The 19,333-nt window shown below is 32.0% G+C and overlaps 4 protein-coding genes and 1 long non-coding RNA gene across 5 annotated transcripts; all 5 read left to right on the top strand.

Moving 5' to 3' along the window:
- The first annotated feature begins 860 nt into the window (after positions 1-860).
- LOC123260387 (aminopeptidase N-like) lies at positions 861-7,272 on the top strand. Its single transcript, XM_044721459.1, has 7 exons — positions 861-898; positions 962-1,314; positions 1,376-1,659; positions 1,737-1,927; positions 1,984-2,344; positions 3,390-3,396; positions 7,262-7,272. Exons 2-5 carry the CDS (start codon positions 978-980, stop codon positions 2,258-2,260), a joined length of 1,089 nt encoding a protein of 362 aa, XP_044577394.1. The 5' UTR covers positions 861-898; positions 962-977; the 3' UTR covers positions 2,261-2,344; positions 3,390-3,396; positions 7,262-7,272.
- Positions 7,273-7,411: 139 nt separating this feature from the next.
- Positions 7,412-8,645, top strand: LOC123260391. The gene is made up of 5 exons (XM_044721464.1): positions 7,412-7,560; positions 7,641-7,831; positions 7,897-8,253; positions 8,318-8,399; positions 8,476-8,645. Exons 3-5 carry the CDS (start codon positions 7,910-7,912, stop codon positions 8,614-8,616), a joined length of 567 nt encoding a protein of 188 aa, XP_044577399.1. The 5' UTR covers positions 7,412-7,560; positions 7,641-7,831; positions 7,897-7,909; the 3' UTR covers positions 8,617-8,645.
- A 527-nt stretch (positions 8,646-9,172) lies between these two features.
- On the top strand, positions 9,173-10,133 carry LOC123260541. The gene is made up of 2 exons (XM_044721685.1): positions 9,173-9,572; positions 9,650-10,133. The coding sequence occupies exons 1-2, from the start codon at positions 9,319-9,321 to the stop codon at positions 10,131-10,133; spliced, it is 738 nt and encodes a 245-aa protein (XP_044577620.1). The 5' UTR covers positions 9,173-9,318.
- Positions 10,134-11,568: 1,435 nt separating this feature from the next.
- Positions 11,569-11,950, top strand: LOC123260393. Its single transcript, XR_006508454.1, has 3 exons — positions 11,569-11,701; positions 11,758-11,836; positions 11,911-11,950. It is a non-coding gene; the product is annotated as an uncharacterized LOC123260393 (long non-coding RNA).
- A 1,472-nt stretch (positions 11,951-13,422) lies between these two features.
- LOC123260540 lies at positions 13,423-17,988 on the top strand. The gene is made up of 6 exons (XM_044721684.1): positions 13,423-13,436; positions 13,563-13,722; positions 14,199-14,395; positions 16,706-16,822; positions 17,521-17,698; positions 17,861-17,988. The coding sequence occupies exons 1-5, from the start codon at positions 13,423-13,425 to the stop codon at positions 17,684-17,686; spliced, it is 654 nt and encodes a 217-aa protein (XP_044577619.1). The 3' UTR covers positions 17,687-17,698; positions 17,861-17,988.
- Positions 17,989-19,333: the final 1,345 nt, after the last annotated feature.

Genomic DNA, 19,333 nt, shown 5'->3' with positions numbered 1-19,333 from the left:
TGCTTCATAAAAAAGGTAGCAAGTCAGACCCCTCCAATTACCGTGGAATTGCGCTTATAAATCATCTAGCCAAATTGTTTACTTCTATGCTCAATAAAAGACTAGAGAACTGGCCCAAAACGGCTAACATCATACCGGAATCCCAAGTTGGCTTTCAAAAGAAAAAAAGTTGCATGGATAACCTCTTTAGCCTTTTATCAGCCACCCAGTGCCGACTGCATCAAAATAAAGCCCGGTTGTTTGTCTTATTTGTGGATTTTAAAAGAGCATTTGATTCGCTGAATCACAAGCTTCTTTGGTTAAAGCTATTCAAGCTCGGAGTTAGCCCTAAAGTCATAAGGATACTTAGAAATATTTACAACACGGCCAGTTTCTCTGTTAAAAGTAACAACGAACTCATGCGTAAGTTTCAGTCATCAGAAGGTGTGCTACAAGGAGAAATTTTAAGTCCTTTACTTTTTGTACTTTTTATCGCAGACCTGGAAGATTTTCTGAGAGAAAATGGCTGCGAGGGAATAAACATCGATGGAACAATTGATTTACTCCTATTTTTATGCGGATGACCTGGCTATACTAAGCAGCTCCGAAAAGGATTTAAATAAAAAACTGGACCTCCTTCACCAATACTGACAAGCCAATAAACTACTGGTATATGTGACTAAAACCAAAATTGTATGTTGCCGTAAAGCTGGTCGACTGCCCAGCAACTTAAACTTATCTTCAAGGACCAAGTGGTAGACGTCGTATACCTACGAATATTTAGGCCTTACCTTCTCATCCTCCGGATTCAGTCGGCCATCAGCTCTAAATGCCATCAAAAAAGCCCAGGCAGCTTTAAAAATGGTAACCTCACGGAAAAAAATTTCCGGAAAGTCTTGAGGAATTTCATATTGAACAAGTATGAAATCGATTAATTTGTGGGATAATTACATTAATTAATTCTTATAATAATTTTTTACAGTGGTCCTAAAGATACCATGATAAGTCAATTAAGAGATGAAATTATGAATGCAGCTGGAGATAAAAAAGAACCTATAGAAAACATATTGGATTCTTGGTGTGAATTTATCTCCGTTCCTACTCTTGCTGTCACTCATGATTATGACGCAAGCAAAGCAGTTGTTACTGAGCCTCGATTTTTTCCTGGTCTAAAGTCCCATCGTTATTGGTTTCCTCTAAACTGGGCAAATGAACAAGAGCTTGATTTTGAAGATACTTCGGTTAGTCAGTGGTTCGACGGAGGCCTTATGAAGACTGAAATTCCTGTGACAGTTCCTGCTGATCGGTGGATAATCGTCAATAAACAGCACTTTGGTATAAAATTGATAAAAATTTTTTATCAATGAGAGTGGAGATTTACTATTTAATATTTTAGGTACCTATCGAGTTACTTATGACGAAAAAAATTGGAAGATGATTGTTAAATACCTGAATTCAGATAATTATTCCAAAATTCATATCTTCAATCGTATCCAGCTAATTAATGATGCATTTACTATTGCCGATTGGGGATTCCTGGACTACTCTATACCGTTTGAGCTGGCAAAGTATCTCTCTCGTGAAACAGAATTTGCCCCTTGGACGGCATTCCTCCATTACATCGAGCAGCTGTATAGTGAATCCCCTCTACGTGTTTCCCCGTACTGTGATAATTTCAAGGTGATATTTCACTGTTAATATATGATTCATGGTTTCTTATTTTGAAATAATAACCTTGTTGGTTTTATTTGATTTAGAAATACGTTTTGGTGGTGACTGATGAGTTGGAAAAACGTATTTTGCTTGCCGATGAAGCTAATGATGATTTCACCACTAGACTTTTGAGAATTTCTTTGGTGAGTGTAAGATGCATCTTTGGCTCGAGTGCCTGTGGAAATTATGCGCTTACAAAACTCAAAAACTGGTTCAAAGATCCTGATAAATATCCGCAAGTATTACTTATTATTATTGTTATTTATTTTTTTCTAATCGTTTTTATTAAAGAATTTCAGCTGATATGAAAGATGTAATTCTCAAAAGTGGAATTCGTTTTGCGGACGAGGATACTAGGGACAAATTGTGGGATAGATATCAATTAAATTTGCAAAGCCCAGAAAATAAAAAAATTGATATGGACCGTATGGAAAGATGGCAAACCAATAAAGAAGAAAACATTCTTAATGCTCTTTCTTGCACTCCAAACTTTGAATTACTCAAAAAATTCATAATGTGGGTCCCAGAAAAAGTTTTTGCTGACATAATTCCACGTTTCTGGTTCTAAAATATTAATCTGTTGAACGAAAAAGGCGTTGATGCTATATTGGACGTTTTGGAATCCAAACCTACTAAAGAAAATGAAGATTAAGTGTTTTTTGGGTAGAATTGCAAGATCTTACGAGCCGGCCGAAGGCCGGCGAAGTTTGATCTAAATTATCTGAGTGTCTCGCACGAGAGATTACGAAGGTAGTATCACTACTTTCATGTCTTGGACCACAATTTTAGAGCAATTAAAAACAAAAGTACCGCGCCAATCGCCTATCGTGACACCGCCTCGTTGCTGTTTATTCATTTGTATAAAGCTGTTAGAATTTTTATTTTACCTGAAAGGGCTGGGGGATTAGACAATAATTGGGTGGGAATCTCTCGTGCGAGACACTCAGATAATTTAGATCAAACTTCGCCGGCCTTCGGCCGGCTCGTAAGATCTTACAATTATCCTTTGTGTCTCGCACTTCGAGATTACGAAGGTACCTATTTAGAGCAACATTTTTATAGTTAAAATGTTTTATTAATAATACAACGTAAAATAAAAATTTATTAATTTGAACGATAGTTATCTTAAATAACTTATTGAATTAGGGATGAAATCACTCAGGAATACTTGGTGATAACACCGCTTTGGCAAAGTTATTATTTTTGGAAGTTATAGGTTGGTGATAAAACTTGGCGAAAACTGTCGATTCTCGGGACCAACCAGCTACTTTTTTGATCTCTTCAATAGGAACGCCTCTCCCATAGGCCTTAGAAGTTGACGCGTGGCGCGTGGAGTGCGCTGTGAATCTTTGATCAACTCTTAACTCTCCCAGCGTTGACCGTATCCAACGGGCAATTGTTTCACTCTTAACAGCCTTGTGAGGCTTTTGAAAAGAGATAAAAAGTGACTTGGTATTATCTCGAAGATCTTTAGTCGCAGTCAAATAATGGTTTAAAGTTTTCGCAATGCACAGATCCGGTTTTTCGAGGAAAAAAGGGATTTTCAACACTGGTTGTGGAGCACCTGGTCGATATGTTTTTATTCTATCCGGGATAGGTATCTCAATCCTATCATCCACAGTGATGATATTTGAGATGACGATTAAAGCCAGAGTTTGGCAACGATGGGCCGTGCCCAGAGCTAAGAGAACCGCGAGTTTCTCCGTTAATTTTTTCAAAGATAAATCACTCAGCGGAAACCACGTTGCTAATTTTCGTAATACCGGATCAACATCCCATGTGGACTCGTATTTAGGATAACTTGGCCGAATTTTTGAGGATCCCTTTATGAATCGACTTATTAGACGATTATTAGTTATATCTTCGCCAGATATCAATGACAGCGCAGCTCTGGCAGAGTTTAGCGTACTATAGCCACTGCCATTATTGAACTTATTTGACAAAAATTTTAAAATCTTTTTTGCTGATACGACGTATGGATCTTCATCACCCTCCACATTTCATTGCCACCAAGATTTTAGCGTACCGTTGTACTGTTTTAACGTAGATTTTGCTAGAGAAGCCAAAGAGACTTCAATTGCCTCTTTTGGCGTTTCTTTAATTATCAATGCCTGGCTGATAACCTGGTGGCAACCAGGGTAAGTTTTTTGCCAGAGGGTGTTGACGTGACCTGCAAAGGGAGACCAATTGATTAGAACTTGCTTCAAACTTAAGCCATTCACCTACGATCAACTTTTTGAAGGCTGGAAACCAAACCTGAGTGGGCCAATAGGGTTTCACTAAGATGCCTTCAGCTTTGTCATCCTTAATTTTTTTAATTACTTTAGTAATTATAGAGAAAGGAAGAAAAGCATAAAATACCTAGTCAGACCAATTAATTGTAAACGCATCAAACGCAAAAGATCCCGGGTCTCTTTTCCAAGAACAATAGACTACACATTTGGCACTAATCCGAGAAGCAAATAGGTCGATCTCCAGATCGTTAAACGTTCTGACAATCTTCTCAAATGCATAATCTGCTAACTCCTATTCCGTATCGGAGTTATCAATTCTAGACGAGAAATCAGCTTCCACGTTTGCCTCTGAAGGAATATACGTGACGCATACCCACAACTGATGATCCTCACACCAGTTCCAGAACTCACAAGCTAGCTCGTGAAGACTAGCATAACGAACACCACCCATCCTATTAATATAGGCCAACGTAGGGGAATGCAGCTGGCGATCAGAAAGAATTTATAGAGAAAGTATTGGATAATTGGAACCGATTCAGCTCCTTTCCTACTCTCACTGTCACTCGTAATTATGAAGCAAACAAAGCAGTTGTTACCCAGGCTCGTTTTTTACATGATCCTGAGTCCAATTGGAGATATTGGGTACCTTTAAATTGGGCGAATGAACAAGAGCTTGATTTTGAAGATAATTCGGTTACTCAGTGGTATGACGGAGACTTTATGAAGACTGAAATTCCTGTGACGGTTTCTGTTGATCAATGGATAATCGTCAATAAACAGCACTTTGGTATAAAATTGATAAAAATTTTTCATCAATGAGAGTGGAGATTTACTATTTAATATTTTAAGTACCTATCGAGTTACTTATGACGAAAAAAATTGGAAGATGATTGTTAAATACCTGAATTCTGATAATTATTCAAAAATTCATATCTTCAATCGTATCCAGCTAATTAACGATGCATTCAATATTGCCGACTAGCTGTTACCCGCCCGCTCCACTGGGCACTCTATAGAATTGTATTTTTAGATCTAGAATTGAAATTCAATTGGAGTATTGTTTTGACTTGCACAGATTCCAAATTTCATCGGATTGGCCTGTATCTTTTATCCATGTAATTATTCTAGCTAAAATTCAGTGTAACTTTTAATGTGCAATCATTATAACATTCCTGTGGCTTTCTTCCAAAAATGAATATTATTTGATATGAAGAAAAAAATTTGAAATGAGCATTGAAGGTTTCAGTTAAAGTAATTGCAGGTCTCATGATTGTCGTTGAAATCTTTCTAGCTTAAAGTGCGACTTATTTTGCCGTTAATTAAAAGTTCCTCCGTGACATCAATTATTCATAGAAAATTATTTGTACATGGTTTTTACGAATTTTCTCATAATAAGTAGCCAAATTTTTTTTCCATATTTCAAGTGTTTAGAACATGCATTGATTTTAATCTGTTACATTCCCGCGATCCCGTAATAAGAACAATTTATTGGTTATATGATCCGCAAAAATAAAATGTATGTAAAATTCTTAGTCTATTGACTGAATAGCTACATGTAATGTTAAATTTTGAAAACCTTACAATGACTTATTTGCCGCTGCCAAAGAGACGATTGTTTTAAGAAAATATAATTATTAAGAAAGCAAAATATTTAATCCGCTGACTTTGGAGGCCATCCCGGTAATTGCGCGTTTCTCTTGAGATTCTATCAAATTTTATATCTGTAGGAACTGTATTTGAAGAATATGATTTTTTTGACAATTGTCACTCTATGTTGGGGAGGAATTTTGTAAAATCCTTTTCGAGATGATTTCTACATTATAAATAAAAGATTCCAACAAAACTTCGAGTCCATAAAAACTATTGATTGGAAATGAGAAATTTCCATTGTTAACGCCCCCGCAATCCCTTTTGGGTTTAAAATTCGAGAAAATCCATTTTTAGCTGAACTTGATATCATACACAAAGATTCCTATCAAATTTAGAGTCTGCAGAATTTACAGTTTGGAAATTAAAATTTTAGATTTTAACACCCACCCCCGAAATCCCTATCGGAAGTAGCATTTTTTGGAATCCGCTTTGACATGATCTCCTCATGACAAATAAAAGATTCCTTCCTAATTTCGAGTTTGTAGAAGTTACAGTTTAAAATGAAAATTTGAAATTCTAACACCCACCCCCGCAATCCCTGTCAGAAGAAGAATTTATTGAAATCCGTTTTGAGATGATCTCTACATAACAAATAAAAGATTCATATCAAAGTCACAGGTTTTAGAAGCTATATTTCAGAAATTAAGATTTTTTATTGTCAACACCCACTCCCGCAATCTTTAATGGGGGTGATTCGTCGTAAAATCTGCTCTTAAATTATTTCTACATCAAATATAGAAGATTCTTACTAAATTTGGAGTCTATAAGAGCTATATTTTACAAACGAAAATTTTTCATTATTAACGCCCCCGCGATCCCTTTTGGGGTTGAATTGTGATAAAATTCATTCTTAGCTGAACTTAATATCATACACGAAGATTGTCACCGAATTCGGAGTCTTTAGAAGTTACAGTTTGAAAATGAAAATTTTAGATTTTAACAGCCATTTCTGCAATTCCTATCGAAAGTAGACTTCATTGAAATCCATTTTGAGATGATCTCTAAACACCCACTCCCACGATCATTATTGGAGTTGATTCGTTGTAAAATCCGTTCTTAGATCATTTTTATATCACATATAGAAGATTTCTAATAAATTTGGAGTTTATAGGAGCTATAGCTTGGAAATTCAAAATTTTAATTGTTAACACCCACCCCCGCAAACTCCTGCGAGGTGAGCTATCTTAAAATTCATTCATATATTATTTCTACATCTCTTATAGAAAATTTCTACCTAATTTAGAGTCTGTAGGAGCTATAGTTTGAAAATTAAAAATTTTCGTTGTTGATATCCACCCCCGCAACCCCCTGTGGGGTGGGATATTGTAAAATTCATTCATGAATTATTTTTACATCTCTTACGGAAAATTCCTACAAAATTTAGTTTGTAGGAGCTATAGCTTGACAATTGAAAATTTTCATTGTTAAAACTCACCCCCGCAACTCTCTGTGGGGAAAGATATCGTAATATTTGTTTATAGATTATTTCTACATCTCTTACAGAAGATTCCTACTAAATTCGGAGTCGATAGGAGCTATAGTTTAAAAACGCGAATTTTTCATTGTTAACGCGCCCGCAACCCCCCTTGTGGGTGGAATTTCGTAAAATCCGTTCTTAGCTGACCTCTACTCGGCGAAAGAAATATTCCTACCAAATTTCAAGTCTCTAGGTCTTATAGTTCCAGAGATATCGTGATGAGTGACTATGTACGTGGAAATCTCTTATATATATATATATATATATATATATATATATATATGCTATATATATATATATATAGCATATATGCAGCAGCTATATATATATATATATATATATATATATATAGATTGGAGATTCCTGGACTACTCTGTACCCTTTGAGCTGGCAAAGTATCTCTCTCGTGAAACAGAATTTGCCCCTTGGACGGCATTCCTCCATTACATTGAGCAGCTGTATAATGAATCACCTCTACGTGGTTCTCCGTACTTTGATAATTTCAAGGTGATATTTTACGATTAATATATGATTCATGATTCCTTGTATTGAAATAACAATAACCTTGTTGGTTTTATTTGATTCAGAAATACGTTTTGGAGGTGACTGATGAGTTGGAAAAACATATTTTGCTGACCGAAGAAGCTAATGATGATTTCACCACTAGACTTTTGAGAATTTCTTTGGTGAGCTTAAGATGCATCTTTGGCTCGAGTGCCTGTGGAAATTATGCGCTTACAAAACTCAAAAATTAGCTTGAAGATCTTGATAAATATCCGTAATTGATATTTATTATTATTGCTATTATTATTATTTATTTTTTTCTAATTGTTTTTATTAAAGAATTTCAGCTGATATGAAAGATGTAATTCTCAAAAGTGGAATTTGTTTTGCGGACGAGGATACTTGGAACAAATTGTGGGATAGATATCAATTAAATTTGCAGAGCCCAGAAAATAAAAAAATTGATATGTACGGTATGCTTAAATGGGAAACCAATAAGGAAGAAAACCTTCTCAATGCTCTGTCTTGCACTCCAAGCTTTGAATTGCTCAAAAAATTTATAATTTGGGTCCCAAAGAAAGTTCCATCTGACATAAATCCAGTTTCTTGGTTCAAAAATATTGTTCTGTTGAATGAAAAAGGCGTTGATGCTATATTGGACGTTTTGGAATCCAAACCCACTAAAGATAATGGACAGTCAGTATTTTTTGAGTGGAATTCTATCATTCTGTGTTCCAAATTTATGTTTTTAACTTTTCAGACCTTTATTTCAAGCAAATATCGTGTATGAGGGTTGCCAGGCAGTTCGTTTCTCCATGAGGACTGAAGATCAAGTGGAAAAAATATGTACTAATTTTGTTAATACTCGAAAATGTACATATTGAAGTGTTTCATACTTGTTATTCTAATAATTTTTAGTTTAATCGAGTGAGAACTCAGTACAGCCGTATTCAATTGAATCGTTTTGCGTTCATGGATGAACATGCAAGTAAAAATTCCGTTTCCAAAATCGAAGAAAAATTAGATGAATTGAAAACATATTTTGAAACAACAAATTAATTCTTTAATAAAGTTATTTTTACTTTTTATAATAAGTATTATTTAATTATTTTGTATAAATATTTTTTTTTAAATGTTTATAATACACAGTAAAAAATTTTGCATCATTGCGTCAAAGAACTTAGCGTTAAAAATTTATGTGTAAATTTAACATTTATTCTGATAAATCATAACAAAAAAGTGTTAAACGACGCAAAATTTTTTACTGTGTAAAGTAAAATTCACGTCGATAATTTAATTTATATTTACTCAGTAACCAACGACATAAAAGCATATAAATACCACCGCTTAATTGTCATCCAAATTAGGTATTTTGATATCTTACGCTATAAATAAATAAAATAAATTTAATTTTTGACAACGTACCTGTTTTACTTTTATAAATTGAAAAAGATAGTGAAGTCATTCAGAAAAAAATTTAGTTTTACGAAAGATTCTTTCAAGTACAGTAAGTATATATTTTATTAGCAGAAAATAATATTCTAATTACCTCTTTTTTTCTACCAATAGGCAACAATGTTGATAAAAAATTTCCTTAAAATTATTACCTACAAAATTTTAATATCATCAATTGTTGCCGATAATTATTTTGATAATATTAGACCACTAAATTACAAGATAAATCTTACACCCAATGTACGAGATAAAAATAATTTAACTTTCAACGGTAAAGTGCATACTGACATAGAAATCAAAGCCAGCATGAATAATTCATTCGTACTACACTCGAAAAGTCTTGAAATAAAAGATGATATTGCTTTAATAAATTCTAAAGCTAAATTTTATTCTTGTAACTTTTTAATCGATGAAAAACAAAATTTATTGTTTATAAGATTTAATGAAACATTAACAAAAGGGAACTATACTTTGGAAATCACATATCGCGGTCTCATAAGTAAAAATAAATTAGAAACATTCATTTACGTGACTTACCGAGATCGTTTCAAAGGAAAACAGTAAGTCTTTATTTTTCTTTATAAAATTTTCAAGTGAGAAAATAATTGTTAAATTATTTTTAATAAAAATCTAACAGATGGTTACTATTGACGAATATAAAATCTAATCAAGATGCAAGTAAAATTTTTCCATGTTTGCTTGAAGACGAGCCGACAAAAGTAACTTTAGAATTATCTGTCCAACACCATCGCGGCTTTACCGCGCTATCTAATACCCAGTATAATTCAATAATAGCCTCTAACGAAGGTTTTAAAAATGTTTGGACGACTTTCGATAAAACTCCGCTTTTATTAACCCGGCAATTAAATTTAATTATCGGGAACCTCGAGTGCTCAACTTACTACGACGAAGAATACCGTGTGTGGACTTTGAAGAATGTTGGAAACAATCACAAAAATTTGTCAATTATCGGCGGGAAAATTTGGAAGGCCATGAAGAATATCACCGGAATAATCGATGGTGACACAGTAATTAAAAAATTTTATTTTGTCCTTCTACACGGCATTGATTTTCCGTTAATCGATCCATTTTTCAGCTACGGAATTATTGTTGCCAAGTAAATTTAAAATTTTTCTTTACTTAGTCAAAAATTCATTGAATTTTATTATTTCAGTTCAGAAAAATTTTCCTACGTTGAATATCATTCAAATTTTACTTCGATAAATCAATTTGCTCAACAAATAGCCTTTTCTATCTGCATGCAGTGGTATCCGCTCTTCATTCAAACATAGGAAATGAGTATTTTCTTCAATACGGGTTAATTAACTATTTGATTCTAGCGACAGCCGATCAGGTTATAATGCGATTGTTAATTATTCAAAATTTTACATCATATATTTTCTAATTAGTGAATATAAATTCTAGACTAATGAACCAGAGCATGTAATCGATAAAATTATTTATCAAGTCATTGATTCGAATGAATGTAAGCAAAATTTCATGAATTTTTTATTTTTGTGTACGCTTGATCATTTGTATCGATTTTTTTAAATTTTTAGTGGCAATTAAGCTAATAAAAGTAATGCACGTAGTTGGAAAAGCCAATTTTCTGAAATTGCTCCATGAATTAACACTCAAAAGGTACTATTCCCCTTCTATTCCAGTTTCACCCAATAAAAGTATTTTTTTCTTCTTCAAAAAGCCACAGCAGAGTTTTGGAAAAAAATTATCTCGTCAATAAATATTCCGAGGTCTTAAAAGTTGACGTTGTAACTTTTATGGAATTTTTGGGGAATCAAATTCTCACTCACGGCTACCCTGTCGTCACAGTCATCAGAAATTACACAGCGAGTAACGCTGTGGTGACTCAGAAACGCTTCTCAACGTCTTCAACCAAAAATTTTAGTGAAAAGTTTTGGATTCCACTGAATTGCGCAAATGACAGCAGTCCAACTTTTGACGATACGTCGATAAATTGGTGGCTCAGTCCCGATTCAAATGAAATTGAAATTCCCGTAGCGGCATCTAGTGACAAAAACTGGAATCTGATATTGGATTACCTCAAAACTTCAAATTATCATAAAATCCATCCAATTAACCGAGCACAAATTATTGACGACGTTTTGACGTTCGCGGAATTTGGATATGTTAATCACAGTTTGGTTTTTGAGCTGACTGAATATCTTCAACAGGAAACTCACCGTATTCCACTGGCAAAATTTCTGGATTATTTTTTTAATATTCATGACAGCAGGCTTTTAAAAATATCCGATTATCACAAAGAATTCGAGGTGATACCAAACTTTTGAAAATTTAAAATTTTGATACATTAATAAAATCTAATTGTTCTATTTATTTAGAAGCATTGCTTATCTAGAGAAAAGAAAAAAATAGAAAATATTTTTTGCAACGGAATTCGAGAGGCTGATCAAAAAAGCTGGGACAGATTGTTCAAAGATTTATGATTTGTCTATCATAATTATAGACGAATAGAAATTTTAAAGGCTCTAGGATGCTCATCGAATAGAGTTATTTTACATAAATATATGCTATCGGTCCTTCACAGCAATTGGGCCGAATCAAATCATATTCTCGTGCTTATGTTCAGAACTATCGCAGAAAAAAGCGTTGTAGGCGTTGATACTATTTTAGACTTTTTGATACTTCTTCAGCAGAAGAAACATTTGAGGTAAGAAATTATTGATTAATTTTATTTATTGTTATTACTCGCTTGTGATTTTACAGCTGGAAAGAAAAAACCTTTATTATCAAAGCAACGGCTATTGTTAAACATTTTATTATTAATGATTCTTAACTGGATAAGGTACGAGTTTTTTTTTTTTTTTTTTTTTTTTTTTAATTTTAAGTGTATTTATTATAAAATTATCATTTTTTCAGCTACAACCTATTTTGGAGAAGGGAAAAGCTTACTTTGGAATTTTAAAAATGGAAAATTTTCATAGAATTGCCGTGAATAATATTATGTTGTCTTCAATTAAATCAAAAAAATTAAATTAAAAAAAATATACACAAAAAAAATAAATATATTTTGTATTAAATAAATTTTTCGTTTTAATTCAAATTTATTTATTTATTTATTTTTTTTTTTTCAGTACAGACCGATTAAGCAAGTAAATTAATATAAAAAATTGATTAAATAAATATTTAATAAAATACTAAAAAAAAATAGCGATACTAGAGGTGCAATACAACAAGAGCAGAATATGTCTAACTGGTGAAAATAGAATACCCTTACCCGTGACTGGCACTAACCCTTTATTTGTACTATCACTAGTGTACTATTTCTGCTGTCGCTGCAGAGCAGGTACAACTGTGACTCCAACTGTAACTATTTCTCTACAACACTATTATATGACTAGGATTACTATAACGACATACGGTATCGAATTGTTAGAAGAAAGACGTACGAGTTACCAAGTACTATCAGATTTGCATACCAAAGTACTTTAAAGACACGCTAATATTTCTCTGTGACATTGTCGAAATTCACCTATCGGAACTTGCCACTGCCTGAAATATATCTATATCTCCACAAACCACTATTTAGTCATCCATTTTATATACACACCGGGTAAATATTTCGTGACCACGATCCCAGCGGTGTCTATATACATTTAATTCTAAAGTTGGAAACTCAAAACTTAACTCCTCGCCCAGCTCTTTAATTCTTTCCTGTCTTGTGTCAACTGCTAGTAAAAAATAATGCATTTTATTCCGAATTTTTTTTAAAGATCGCGTGTTATTATTTTTACCGTAACAGTTACAGAGTTACAGAAAATAGTAGGCTGATGCAATAAAGAACTTTTATGTAATTTATTGGAGAAGTATCTTGCTAGAACGAAAATTTACTGATGTAAATTGGTACAAGTAATGGAAGTTTCATTTGTAAGAAAGTTTTATTAATTAATTATGAAATTATAACCGAGAATTTATTTGTGTAACTTTATTAAAATGCAACTTCGAGGTAATTACTGAATGAAACTTTGAAATTATTTACTTTTATTTCTGCTAATTTGATAACAACTGATGCAAAAGGCAACGTGTTATTTAATAAATATTTTATTAAATAACTTCGAGAAATTCAAGTTTTAATAACGGAGTTATTAAATTAATTTTTTTAAAAATTTCATTGGCTTCTAAAATGTCTTCCAGCAAGCTGGGCTTAAAAAGGCAGTCAAGTGAGGTGAAATTAATGTAATAAAATCTAAAACATAAAAGAAAGTTTCTGCCCTAAATCTTAAATCCGTAAATCTTTAATTAGTGGTAATTCTTTTTACCTTGGATTTACTCAGACTCGCACAAAGGTACAGCTGAGCCAGTAATGGCTGCAAGAACAACCTTCTATTCCATTCCAATAATATATATAATTACAAAATATACAGAACCGTAATGGCGAGAGAAGAGTGAGTCTTTGACTAACCATGCTGATACACACGTTCCAATTACTTGAGCAAAGAGTAAAGATTTCGTGTGAGTTGTTCATCTTGAACAGCTTTTATTTTACTTTTTTTTTTTTAATTTTACTTTAGTGTATTTCTGTTCGTTTCTCTCGTTATTCTTTACCTCAGTTCATTTGAGATGTTACGTGTCACGTCATCATTATTTTCGTTACTGCAACTAAACTTTATTACAGTAATAGCTCAAGAACATTTTCCGGTTCTATTGTTTTCTAAAAACTCAGTTTTTCAGGTAAGAATTATTTTATTAATTATTATCTGCATAACTAATATTTTAAATAATTAATAAACTTTATTATTTGACAATGACTAGTTAATGAGATTTAATTAAAGTTTAATGTAAACAACAAACAATCAGCCCAGATTCTAGTTGGTGTGTAATAATGTACCATTTATGAATGTTTAAATAGATTAATACATAGTAATTACCGTGTAAACAATCATACAGTGGAATTATGACGCAATTTTTGAGTTTAAATATTTTAATTTGAGAGAGAAAAATTATTAAATTATCAATTGACCGATTTCCGTTGTTGTAATTTTCAGGGGTTTATAAATAAAAAAAAATTATTCAATAATCCTGTCTTTATTTACATGCAACTGATAGAAGACTCGATCGTTTCGTTAAAAACAATGAATTGATGAAGTGGTATCTATATACTAGATGTACGAAAAGTTTTTTTGCTTTTTTTTTTTTATTTTTTATAGTTCACTATCGGAGTATCGGTACCACTGTTGGCTACTAATAAAAAAGGTAACGTTGTTTTCTCAGCTGGATTTCAATTTAACTATGCTCTGCCGTGGAATTTAACTCAATTACAATCACCGAGTATTATTCCCTCACGACACACTGATGATTTCAATTTAAATAATATATATTTGTCTATTGAAAATTTATTTGATCGGTAAGTATATTTTTTTTTAATCTTATTTTCAATAAAAATAATAAGAATAAAATATTTTTAATATATGAATTATTATTATTAATTATTATTGTTAGTACCAATCTTGCAGTAACTATGTGACTGTCATGACTCATGAACTATAAATAAATAAAATTTTGCTTTATTAAATAATGACTTTTGTTAAATTGCACTGTACTTTCTTAACTGTTGATGTTTTTAAAGATATAAGCTCATCCTGATGTTACACTCATCAAGAGCTTTCATTTGAGTACCCACATGCATTTTGATATATTTTTAATATATACATATATTTAATATATGTAAAATTGATGTGGGTACTTAAATGAAAGGTCTTGATGAGTGTAACATCGGGATGAGCTCATATCTTTAAAAATGTCAATAGTTCACGAGATACAAGGCCATTTATTAATTATGTATCTAGAGATAGAGCATTTTAGAATGCAGCCTAAATACTTATAATCGTAAATTGACTATTGGTGAGAATGATATGAAACCATGAAAAGGCACACATTCAAATCGAGACCTTTGCAATGACACTAAATTTCACTAAGAAAACCAATTTTATTATATTACTATCCTGGACACAAAATTTTTTTTATTCTCTCGATAATATAGATTATATAACATAATAATAATAATAATTTTATTTACAGTATATATAAAATATAGATGTAGTAAAAATAATAATAATAATAAAATAAATTAGTTGAATTAAATCGAGTATTGAAATCGTTTGCAGTGTACCGCAGTGGATTATCGAATTTTCTAACCTACACTTCCCACGTTATTTTATATTATATACGTCGGACGTTAACTGCTGCGTTTGCGTGTCGACAATCCCACTGAAAATCCCCAGCTATTTCAGCCATTTCTGCTACTGAATGCTTTTGAATAATATACAATAATTTATTTAAACGATACCAAATAAAACATTCAAGTTATATTATTTGTATCCACCAATTATATTATTTTTCACACGCCAATATAGTCATTATCTTCACGCTTAAGAAGACTAATGCACTTAGAATACTACACGAAAAAAACTAACTATTTATAATTAAAATCAAGATGAAAAATTTATTTTTAATCAAAAGAATAAAAAATTCTTTGTTTAAACTCCATGAAAAATTATTCTATTTAAATATTCTTCAGAAAAAAATTTCCAACTCCGTAAATTATTAATTTAATCGCTCAATAAAATGGATTATTTATTTTAATAATGAGAAATTATATATTTAAAAGTGATAGGTGATAATTAATAGTAATTAACAGTATAATTAAATAAAAGAATAAAGCAGCATGTGAAGTACTACCGTCTTGAATAAATTGCAGCGTGTCCCAATTAATTTACGCCGAGAGAAATTTAATTACACTATTTCAGCAGGTACATTTGAGAAACAGTTAATACTTTTCAAGACTTGTCTCTATTAAATTAAATTTATTTATTATTAAATGATAAAATAAATAATTTATTTAGTTTCATTCAAAAGGAGAATTTGGTTTCATTAGTCAGCCCTTTGTCGCCACAGAGCGGAGGCGAACCTCGTCCGAGATAAAATTACAAGCAATTTCACGCATACACCTCCGTAATTAATTTAGTGTTTAGTTTCAGCGAGTAAGGCTGCTGCATCAAATCCGAGTACGGATAAATTAGAGTGAAAGTCCATTTTCAAAAATCGATTTCATTCTACTTGTACTGTTGTAATACTGTTTTATCTTATTTCTATTACGACCTACGGTAAAGTGTATTAAAAAAAAAAGCATAAAATGAGACTCAAGTACTCTCTTTATCTTACTTGTCCTATCCACAGCGTAGTTGACGTCGCTGAAACGTTGTCGCAGTGTCATTGTTGTCATCGGTCCTCATCCTCCTTCACCATTTTCTTGTTCTTGTTCTTCTTTTTCAGCTCGTCATCTTGCTCGTTGTCTCGTCAAGATGAGCCACTAATTATTTGCCACTCAGTGTCTATATAAAATTATAATATAAAATCTTAATTATTCATTCTAACAAAAAAAAAATTTTTTTCCAAATTAATTATTTCTCAGATTTATTTAAATTATCCTCCGAAATTTACTAGATTATCTTAATTAAAATAATGAAATTATTCATCAAGCCACTATAAATTTAAGTAAACTGATAGTATTTTATTATGATTATTGCGGAGCGATTAATTATCAAAGTTGCTGAGAATGTTGTTTCAGAGTAACAAGATAATGCAGAGCTTGCAATAAAGTTAAGTATATTTATTAAAATAAATTAAAAAAATAAATGATCTTGTCCATTTGCAGGTACAACTGGAGCGACGGTCGACAGTGTCTTTTAAGAAGTATTTGCGAGCTTGCAGAAACTCCATTGAACCGAGTAAACACCGACGTTCTCCTAGATGTTGTTCATTTATTACTGACGTAAGTTTTTGTTTAAACTTAAACTCAACAAAGTAAATCCTTCATTACTTATTCAAGTTAAATAAAAATAAATAAACATTTTTGAGATGAATAAAATTTCGTTTTCTTTTGAAGAATTTTTTATCATAAAGAAATTTTCTCGATGCTTTAAATAAAATAAAACAACTCTAGATATTTGGTTACTTTTTAAACCCTTGATTTTCAGTTTACTAGCTTGATTTTATTTTCTTTATTGCTTGCTTACTTATACACGAATAGAGTAGAATTAAAGTTGTTATATTGAGTTAGTCAGGAAGAAATAAGGTACAGAGTACACAGTATACAGTGTATAGCTATAGCACACTGTATAGAGTAGAGAGTGTAGTCAACGAGAGAATATGAATGATGTTAGTCAAAGTTATACTGTAAGCTTCGTTAGGTTATCGTTAGACCGTATTATTTCTTGGGTTTATGAGCTTTTATTCTGAAATTATCTTTTAATTTTTTTATTACCGTAAATTGCCATTTTTTATCCGTGTTTTTGTTACTAAATAACCGGTCAAGTTATTGACCCAATAAATTTATCGCGTGGAAGGATCAATTAAAAAATGTTGTGTGACTGAAAAATTAAATTTATTATATATTCACTGGATTTATGAATTTCGAAGAGATATACATCGTTATTATATTATATTTTATTGAATTTTTATGGTATCCAGACCATCGGAAGACTTACCGGAGACGGTTAATTCAAGCCACCGGTCTATCGACAAATTGTACCACCGAGCCGAACTATTGGGGAGATCTGGTGGTGATTGTGCCTCAAGTTATTCCGGTTGCGCCGAATCACCTCTCAAGTACTTCACCCAAATTGTATTTACTTGACGTTCATCCCAGGTATTGTATAATATTTTTATCGCGTAATTTTTAACAACTTTCCAGTTAATTTTAATAAAAACTTTGGCCTTAAAGCTTTTATTAAACTAAAATTGGTTAAAAAGTGACCGTAAATCGAAGGTAAACAAGAGTATACTTTTAATATTAATTTATTATCTTCAGGATAAATAGAGGTTGAGAAAATGTATTTAAACTGGAGGAGAGTTGATAAAAAAGTCATTATTTTGTTGTTTATTGAGCTATATTACGGTTCAAGTATCATCAAAAGTTATTGTACGGCGAGTGAAACAAATTTAAAACAAATTTATCCGGCACTTCCGATTGTCTATCCATATGGGGGAGCATACAAGGTAATTAATAATCACAACAATGATTTTTTATTTTATTTATAATACTTATTTATTGATCAGCTGGTGAAATTTCTGTCACGTAAAACGTTCCTTTCTTTACAATTTTGTTGTTTTATTTAGCGGTATTTTTTTATCGACGTCGCTAGACAATATTGCGGGTGAGTTAAAGTGAGAGCTGAAGACGAGAATAAAGACGAATTTTATTTACGGATCCGGTGGATTTTTATTGCCTGAAGGTAGCACTTTATTCGTAATAGCTTCTATTATATTATCTGGATATGTCTCCCGGGCAAAATGGCTAGACCGGTAACGATCTTCCGCATCCTCGCACCTCATTGGTTTAATCGATAATTAACCATTATTCCTTCTCACTATTCCACTCTATCTATTTAACATCTATAAATTTATATTTACATGTACAAATTCATGGATCTAATTTATCGATTGTATTAACTAATAACTAATAATGTTATCATTTATAATTATCTATTTATTTTTTAAATATTTTATTGAAAGTCCCAACATTTAATGGGTTATTTATTTAATGAGAATTATAAATATTGATCAGAGTTGTTTACTATTGCCGTTGGGTAAAAAAAAAAAAAAAAACACATCAGAGATACAGGCTTGGGATTTCCGAAAAAAGCTCTGGCTGCTTAGGATCAACTTTTTGCCCGCGGGTCTTTGATATTTACTTGGAAATCCTTACGACTCAATATTGAGGCTTGAGAAAAAAATTTTATCAGCAAAAAAAAGCAAAAAAAATAGTCAAACATTAAAATCGGACGTTTTTTTGACCGGCAAAAATATTACCGTAAAAAATGACATTTATAATTGTACTGCAGTGGTTGAGGATGAAAAAGCGGATAAATTAACATAGGAATGATGAATTTAATAATAAATAGCCGGGTCTAAAAAAAAAGGGGGTTAGTGTAAGAAGTAACAGCAATAGTAATAGTAATAATAATAATAAGAAAGCTCGTTTCGTGAGTAAGAGTAATATCAGATCGTCAGAGGATAAAAATGGGTATGCGACACACATTTTAATAGTAAATTCGAAAAGTTGAAGTACGAACGGAGAGAGAGGGTAGGAGAGAAAAAAAATAGAAAAAATGCTCGACTCTGACCAAAGAAAAAAAGCCAAGTCTACCTTTCGAGCGACTGTAATTTTATACCCTTTTTCAACATCATCCCGTTGGATATGGGATTTTATTTGTCGTGTCGTTGCTCTCAACTATCCGGGTGGGTCTCTTTGTCGGGGAGGGGGGGGATCGCTGTCGCACTT

Source organism: Cotesia glomerata, linkage group LG3 (genome assembly GCF_020080835.1).
Source record: "Cotesia glomerata isolate CgM1 linkage group LG3, MPM_Cglom_v2.3, whole genome shotgun sequence".
In the NCBI taxonomy this organism is placed as follows: Eukaryota; Metazoa; Arthropoda; class Insecta; order Hymenoptera; family Braconidae; genus Cotesia; species Cotesia glomerata.
Note: the sequence above shows the minus strand (reverse complement) of the source record. Positions and strands in the feature narration are given on the sequence as shown.

What these genes read in the sequence shown, in the direction of transcription:
- LOC123260387 (XM_044721459.1), top strand. Translation starts at nt 978, where the DNA reads ATGATAAGTCAATTAAGAGATGAAATTATGAATGCAGCTGGAGATAAA. An exon ending in CGTCAATAAACAGCACTTTG is followed by an intron (nt 1,315 to 1,375) that starts GTATAAAATTGA and finishes TTAATATTTTAG; the next exon opens with GTACCTATCGAGTTACTTAT. An exon ending in CGTACTGTGATAATTTCAAG is followed by an intron (nt 1,660 to 1,736) that starts GTGATATTTCAC and finishes TATTTGATTTAG; the next exon opens with AAATACGTTTTGGTGGTGAC.
- LOC123260391 (XM_044721464.1), top strand. Translation starts at nt 7,910, where the DNA reads ATGAAAGATGTAATTCTCAAAAGTGGAATTTGTTTTGCGGACGAGGAT. An exon ending in CCCACTAAAGATAATGGACA is followed by an intron (nt 8,254 to 8,317) that starts GTCAGTATTTTT and finishes TTAACTTTTCAG; the next exon opens with ACCTTTATTTCAAGCAAATA. An exon ending in CTGAAGATCAAGTGGAAAAA is followed by an intron (nt 8,400 to 8,475) that starts ATATGTACTAAT and finishes AATAATTTTTAG; the next exon opens with TTTAATCGAGTGAGAACTCA.
- LOC123260541 (XM_044721685.1), top strand. Translation starts at nt 9,319, where the DNA reads ATGAATAATTCATTCGTACTACACTCGAAAAGTCTTGAAATAAAAGAT. An exon ending in GATCGTTTCAAAGGAAAACA is followed by an intron (nt 9,573 to 9,649) that starts GTAAGTCTTTAT and finishes AAAATCTAACAG; the next exon opens with ATGGTTACTATTGACGAATA.
- LOC123260540 (XM_044721684.1), top strand. An exon ending in CTAAAAACTCAGTTTTTCAG is followed by an intron (nt 13,723 to 14,198) that starts GTAAGAATTATT and finishes TATTTTTTATAG; the next exon opens with TTCACTATCGGAGTATCGGT. An exon ending in ATTGAAAATTTATTTGATCG is followed by an intron (nt 14,396 to 16,705) that starts GTAAGTATATTT and finishes GTCCATTTGCAG; the next exon opens with GTACAACTGGAGCGACGGTC.